The 7716-nt window shown below is 34.5% G+C and overlaps 1 protein-coding gene across 1 annotated transcript; it reads left to right on the top strand.

Annotated features, from left to right (window-relative positions):
- The first annotated feature begins 1791 nt into the window (after positions 1 to 1791).
- LOC110101523 (BTB/POZ domain-containing protein POB1-like) lies at positions 1792 to 6001 on the top strand. Its single transcript, XM_020829449.2, has 4 exons — positions 1792 to 1950; positions 2039 to 2102; positions 4344 to 4623; positions 4693 to 6001. Exons 1-4 carry the CDS (start codon positions 1867 to 1869, stop codon positions 5522 to 5524), a joined length of 1260 nt encoding a protein of 419 aa, XP_020685108.1. The 5' UTR covers positions 1792 to 1866; the 3' UTR covers positions 5525 to 6001.
- Positions 6002 to 7716: the final 1715 nt, after the last annotated feature.

The raw sequence follows: 7716 nt of genomic DNA, 5'->3' as shown, positions 1-7716 counted from the left end.
TTATAATCAAACTTATAACTTAAACATCACATTTAGATTAAACTAACCATATTAACAACTTAACACACACTAGATGTTGTGAAAGCTATATCCCTATGCATTCTAAGGATTAGGGTGTAGCTAAGATTGCACTCTTAGTCACTTATTAAGTGATGTACTAATAGTTTGGCAATGTTGTTTGATTGTAATTATGGTATTTTTCTCCTTGCAATGTTTATTGTCTGGTACCCTTTTAAGGTTTGAGATATCTTGGGTCTATTGTCCAGAGTGATGGTGAAATAGATGGGATATTATAAGTAGAATTCAAGGTGGATGGTTGAAGTGGAGGAATGCATCGGGTTTGTTGTACGATAGAAAAGTATCCCTCAAACTTCAGGGAAAATCCTATAAGATGGTGGTGAAACCTGCAATGCTTTATGGCGCAGAATATTGGCTATTAAAAGAGAAACATAATAATAAGTTAAATGTTGCAGAAATGAGGATGCTTGGGTGGATGAGTGGCTTTACTCTTAGAGACAGGATACGAAACGAGCATATACGTGAAAAGGTTGGAGTAGCTCTAGTGATAGATAAAATTAGAGAGAGTTGCCTTAGATGGTTTTAAAACGGCGTCCTTCCAATCCGATTAGGAGAGTAGATATATTAGATTTGGCTTATGTTAAGAAAGATAGAGGTAGACCTAAGAAAACTTGGTTAGAAAATATTATAATTGACCTTTATTTATTAGATTTAAATGAGAATTTGACTCTTAATAGTTAACAATGGAAACAATGGAGAAAAAAGATTCATGTATCCGACCCCACATAGTCGGATAAAGGCTTGATGTTGCTACTGTTGTTGTATATTTAGGCTAGAAAAGCAATGCGGACATGTAGGATGATTCAAAAAGCATGGAACAAGATGGAGTCCTATAAAGACCCCCATGTTATATATTTAACATATGGATCATTGGATTGGATTATATATATGGGAGATTCAAATTGCCTTGTTCTTTTCTTTTTCCGTGGTGTAATATAAAATGCAACTGCACTTGAATTTTTCTTGCAATTTGTTATATCTATTTTACTTGAGTGTGCACTAGAAATTAAATGCTCTTTCTTAGATTTTTATAGGCTCTTAAAATTTCAAATATTTTACCTAAAATTTAAATAAGTTAAAATTAATCAAAAGTGATTGATTTTCAATAAAGTCTAATGCATGACTTCTATCTAAGCTACCTCTTTCAAAATAAGTAACCATAACACTTTCATGGACTGTCAAAATCTCAGTCATCCCTTGGCATTTGATCCCACGGTCAGGATGAGAATCCGTGGGAGGCTCAACTGGATCACGTCAATATCCTTCTATATTTGGGTAGCTGAATTAGGAAGGATTATATTGAGGCAATTATGTATCAATTAGAAGTTATTTATTTCTTTATTAAGACATCTTGTATAAATTTATAAATAGGGATAATTTTGTATCATAATTAGAAGGTATTTTTACCTTTCTCAAATTCTATGAATTCTAACATGTAGCAACAGACTTTCTGTGTTTAGGATTGACATGGAGATGAGCACAAAAAAATAGCTATATGTTGATTCACATTGGAAACATTTTGAGAACATAGATTGAAAATCTTTTAAGAACATGCAGGATGCCCCTATAAACCATTCCAACTATCTGAAGTGGTTTTAATGCGTCTTTCCAATTTTGTTTGTCTGATTTTTTTTTAATATCTGGTCAGGCCTACTCTGAGATGAACTGGCGTGAAAGACAGATTTCAGTTTTTACCACCTTCTCTTCCTTTGAGCATTCTCTGAGCTCCTGTTATTTCGTTGTTATTTAGGTGATGCGCCTTCTCACTGCAATGAATCTTCATTTGGTATGGATTGTTCTCCTGTTTTGAAGGTCAAGTCTATATTTATCAGTTCTGCAATATTAGCTGCAAAAAGCCCTTTTTTTTACAAGGTAATAAATTGGTGGTTATAGACGTCTCTCATGCTTTTCTCTTAATTCCCTTTACTGATTATTGTACCTGTTATTGTCTTTGCAACAGCTTTTTTCAAATGGCATGCGAGAATCAGATCAACGGCATGCGACCTTACGAATTAATGAAACAGGTAGTTAGCTGGGTCATGCTTAGAAGAATTCTTGAGTAATGTACAAAAAACTCAGATGCGAATGATTTATGTAATCTGTGTGCCAGTTTCTTGGTGAACAAAAGATTTTCTTAGACTTATTATTGTCTTTGCAACAGCTTTTCTCAAATGTCATGAGTTGGTATTTGCAGCATGCCTTATGGTTTCATGGACTATCTGAAAGAAGATCATACCTTTTGGTTGTCAATATTTGAATAGGATGAATCTGCTTCTGCGTATATAGGTTTAATGAAATATAATGTGTATTAGTCTTCTAACCAGCACTTGCCACCTTATGAATTAAATAAATAATCTGATCGGCAGTTTTCAACCTTACAAATTAGAAAAATTGATAGAGTAGTAATGAAAAGAACTCTTCAGGAAAAATACTGCATTCATATCTGCGTGAAAAACATTTCTATATTTGCATGATAGTTTCATAATAAACAGAAGATTATGTTGAGACCGGAGCAAGGTTTAAAATTGCGTAGTTGAGTATTGAGGCATTTTTTGTTCTTGAGGCAAGGTATAAGCCTCAAGGAGTTTTGAGGCATAAGCCTCAAGGCGTTTTGAGGCATAAGCCTCAAAATAAAAAAAAAGTGTTAAGTCAAAATAAATGTTAAAAGTGATATTTTATATAATACCCAAATAATATGTTAAAGGATAACATGTTATCTTTCTCTATTGAATTATGAAGTAACAAATTGACATACATATAAAATAAAAAATTGAACAAAATGTAAAGTGGAAGTGATAAATTACATGAAATAGAATTGAAATTTAAAAATTATGAATGCCATAAGTCTATCATATATTATCAAGTTCAACTCCAAATTTCTTCTTTCTTAGTTCCCTAATCATCCACATTAAATTCTCCAAGAAAACTGAAATAGTTGACAAAAACTTAGATTTCATCTGCAATGTCAAGGAGGTTTTTATTTTAGTCGTCATCATAACAACAAATTGTTGTCCCCTCCCTGATCTTTTGGAGTCCCAATTTGCTTATTCTTTGCTTATTTCAACCATCTTTCTTTTTCATAAATGTTTTTCATTAATATAAAGATGAGATTAAAACTCTTTAAATTTTAGAGGAAGTGGTGATGGTGTGCGAGTTTCAAGTGATCCTTGGAGGCTAAGACGATGTTGACTATGGAGAAAATGGAGTGCTGGAAGTCAAGGCAGTCGAGAGGAAGTTGTTGCAGCTTAGGGGTGCATTAAAGCATGATTTTTTTCTAGGATTTAATTTAGGATTTAGGTAAATTTTAATAAAAATATATATCAATAAGGTGAGGCGTAAGCCTCACATCCGCGAGGTGTGGTGTCTCAAGGAAGGCCTTAGCCAAGCTGAGGCGCAAGCTTCATAACAAAAGTTTGAGGCGTAAGTTTCGATGCATTTTTCAATGGAATTGCACTGAAGCGAGCCTCATATTGCACAATATTAAACAATGGACCGGAGTGGTTGATCCGATCTATTGCATGTTGCTTAACGTCTTAGGACTATTTCAAATATCTACCTCAAAACAAGTCAGGCATGCATTGTTGACAATAATATCTTGAAATGTCTTCCCTAAGAGACTTTTCTGGAGAACGGGACTAAAGTTGGAAACTTATATTTCCTTAAGAAGTCTTTCGTGAAATGTTTTAAAGCACAATTTCTGCCTTTATACATGAATATTTAATGACTTCAAAGCACACCTGAAGCAGATCTGATTGACTTGGATGCTGCATTTTGAGAGTTTTTTATGTTATTTGATGTACTTAGCTTGGTGTCCTGCCTCTTTAGTTTGTGTTCTGGCTTGTGCTTGGTTTAATTTGAATAATATATTATGCCCCGGTCTTATCATAAACTTTTCCTTGAAATTATACTTGTGACAACTCCAGATACATTACTTTGATCAGTTAGCCTCTAGAAATATGTCAAAAAAAACCTCTCGGTGAAAAAAAATCTTGTTCCGACAATTTCAAGGATTGTAATCTTTTAGCTAAAATTTTCTTAATGCATAGTTTTTGTTAACCTTTAATCATTCTCAAGAGATCCTTGGAAACATTCCAATGATATTGGACATTCAAATGCATTAGTTTACAGATTTCTAAAATGATGGCCTACCGACAGATCATTAACTGGTGATTTATCTAGGATGGAAAGTAATGCATCAATGTAGTTTTTTTTAGTGCTATACAAGAATATTTTTTGAAAAAAAAAATAACACCATCTTGTTGCAGAGGAAGCTGCCCTAATGGAACTTCTGAGCTTTATGTATAGTGGGAAGTTGTCAACCAGTTCAGAACCAGCCCTCCTAGATCTTCTTATGGCGGCTGATAAGTTTGAGGTTGCTTCTTGCATGAGGCACTGCAGTCATATGCTAAGAAGCTTGCCTATGACTACAGAATCCGCACTTCTTTATTTGGAACTCCCATCTAGTGTTTCTATTGCTTCTGCAGTGCAGCCACTGACAGATGCTGCTAAGGAATTCCTTGCTAATAAATATAGGGACTTGACAAAGTAAGCGTCTCACGAATTTACTTCTCTAATCACATTGTTTCATTCATTAAAATAATTGTCTACCTTTAGGTTCCAAGATGAAGTGATGAATCTACCATTAGCTGGCATTGAGGCAGTCCTTAGCAGTAATGACCTTCAAGTAGCTTCTGAAGATGCTATCTATGACTTGGTTTTAAAGTGGGCTCGAGCACAGTACCCCAAGTTAGAGGAGCGGAGGGAAATATTGGGAACCCGATTGGTGGGTTTAATCCGATTTCCATTTATGACCTGCAGGAAACTGAGGAAGGTACTCGCATGCAATGATCTTGACCATGAAACGGCATCTAAAGCTGTTTTGGATGCAGTATTCTTCAAAGCTGAGACCCCCTATAGGCAGCGTGCTCTTGCATCCGAGGACTCGAACAAAAACCGTCAGTTTGTGGAGCGGGCCTACAAGTATAGGCCTGTAAAAGTGTTGGAGTTTGTTTTGCCGCACTCTCAATGCATTGTTTACTTGGACTTAAGGCGGGAGGAGTGTGCCAATCTATTTCCATCTGGCCGTGTGTACTCTCAGGCATTCCACTTAGGAGGACAAGGCTTCTTTCTCTCAGCACACTGTAATATGGATCAACAAAGTTCATTTCACTGCTTTGGCCTTTTCCTAGGGATGCAGGAAAAAGGTTCTGTGAGCTTTACGGTTGACTATGAATTTGCAGCGAGGACAAAACCTGCTGGTGAGTTTGCCACCAAATACAAGGGATATTACACCTTCACTGGGGGCAAGGCCGTTGGATACAGAAACCTGTTTGCAATTCCATGGACATCGTTCATGGCCGAGGACAGTCTCTACTTCATGAATGGAGTACTTCACTTGAGAGCTGAGCTTAGCATTAAACAGCCACAGCCGGTGCTTCAGCTCTAGGTGCATTTCTGCTGCAGATTTTTTGGGTCCTATGACCTTAAGTCTAATGCTAATGTTAGGGCTCACAATCATATACCTTTTGGGCTTGGCCGGTCATGTGGCCTTGATGTACTTTGTTGAATTGAGGGTACTGGATGGCGGGTTAACCTATGATTCTAACTTCTTATTGACCCATAGCTACCTTTACTTATCAAGATCTGTAAATTATGTTGGAAAACGGGGAATTAAATGTTCATTAGGGCCAGTTGATAGATGTCCCAACCTTTGCTAGTAGCTTTGAAGAATTTGAGAGAAAAATATTGCGCAAGTAATGCCTCCAGTGCTTGAGGAGGAATTGTTGTGCTTGAAGTTATTTTTATTTCCTGTTATTGATTTTGCCATTGTGCTTTGGCGAATTTGGATGCTAGGTTTGGTTTTGTTCTTACAATCATCCAGCATTAAGGATTATATAATTTTCATGCATCCTTTTTTTTTTTTTGTATGATTGTCCGATCGGCTCTGAGTATGATACTGAATATTGGTAAATTACTTGTTCATAATGCATTGCTTCTTTCCCGGTAGTCGAGTTGTTTTGCCTGCAGTTGGATTTACTTTATTTGGTTTTTGTTGCTGCTTTCATTCTGAGTTCATCATATGATTTCCACTTTTTTTATCCAAGGGCCATATATATACATACCCCTCAGAAAAAAGGGCCATATTTCTAGAGATAGAAAGAGAAGCTTTTAATGCGATTTGGTTTCAAAAATTTATATTTCAAGCTCGTATATTCAATTGTGCAATTCTAATGTTTTTATATTAATTTATTATATAATTACGAATTGCATGTAATGAAATTTTAAATTTATAATGTAATATTAAATTAAATAATTTTTTGTGTGCTTGTTCTGTGAAATATATATTTCATTTTATTTATGAGGGCATTTATTAATTATCTGCTATCTTCAAATTTGTTAATGATTAAATATATTCTTAATAAATTTTCCCATGATAAAAAACCGCTAGGTGCTGCGTATGAACTTCATTGCTTGGAAACGATCTATATCAAGAATAGTAGACAAATCCTACAAAATTGGTTTGCAAGAAGCGGATACTGCATGAGTTGGTATGTCGGGCAAGAGGCTGTTTCATTTGCCCTGGTCTCCTTTTTTTTCATTCGAGGGTTTTTCAAATATTTTATTTATGTTCAATACAGTGTTGGTGCGTCTTTTAAGCATATGATATGAATTAGCTTTCCAAAATCAAAATAAATTAGTACATAATACTTTTAATTCAAATTGAAACTACTTAATTATACATCCTACAGTTTGATAAATTTGATTGAGAACACAGGCTGAAGATCTTTTGATAATCACCATCTTAAAGTGAAATTTATAGATGGATTTAATTGAATCAAATTCGCTTAATTTATTTCTTTGATGTAATTTAAAATTTTCATTAATGGTACTGCATGATCATTTTGAAGGTTGCGATTCATAAATGGATCAAATTGAATTGATTTTGCTTGATTGGTTAGGCAGATTTAATTTAGAATTAATACTACTTGTATAATATACTACAGTAATATTACTTATGATAAATGCTTAATTAAAATTTTTATTATATTAACTTTGTGTTTTACATGAGTTTGTTTAAGTTATTCTAAACTTTATCAATATTTTCAAGACTCAAATATAAATATTAAATTATTTTTGTTGGTACTTGATTTTTGAAATTGTGAGATTGATGCTGTTAAGCTTTAGGTCATTAGCATCTTCCGAGTAATAATTTTTTTTTAAAATGCTTGTTACATATGTTTTCGAAATTCTCTTGTTGAATAGATATATTCTTTGCATCAATACTACTGTTCCTATTCTCCATGGCTTAAGACTTTATTTTTCTATTGATCTCACTAATATTATTATTGAAGTTGGTTCTAATTATTTCTTACATTCTTTTAACATTGTGGATTATATGATTGGTTCTTCTGCCATGTTATATGATGAGGGATATTAAGAATTTATTGAGCCTTATGAACTGCTCTTTTTTCATTGTCCTAAAGGATGGTAATGCTTGTGTTAATTGGATTGTCAGGTGGGGGTGTGGCTTGGATTATATGGTTGATTTTTCATCTTCTAACCTTCCTGCTCCACTAGGGGTGTCAATTTTTGACACGACCCGAACCCGACCTGGAAAAATCCGGGTTCGGGTCAACC

The sequence above is a fragment of the Dendrobium catenatum genome, unplaced genomic scaffold, assembly GCF_001605985.2.
Source record: "Dendrobium catenatum unplaced genomic scaffold, ASM160598v2 fragScaff_scaffold_600, whole genome shotgun sequence".
Lineage (NCBI taxonomy): Eukaryota > Viridiplantae > Streptophyta > Magnoliopsida > Asparagales > Orchidaceae > Dendrobium > Dendrobium catenatum.
Note: the sequence above shows the minus strand (reverse complement) of the source record. Positions and strands in the feature narration are given on the sequence as shown.

Bases quoted from the DNA above. Each gene is read 5' to 3' on its own strand.
- LOC110101523 (XM_020829449.2), top strand. From the start codon at position 1,867: ATGGATTGTTCTCCTGTTTTGAAGGTCAAGTCTATATTTATCAGTTCT. The intron at 1,951-2,038 runs GTAATAAATTGG...TCTTTGCAACAG, and splicing joins AAAGCCCTTTTTTTTACAAG to CTTTTTTCAAATGGCATGCG. The intron at 4,624-4,692 runs GTAAGCGTCTCA...GTCTACCTTTAG, and splicing joins AAATATAGGGACTTGACAAA to GTTCCAAGATGAAGTGATGA.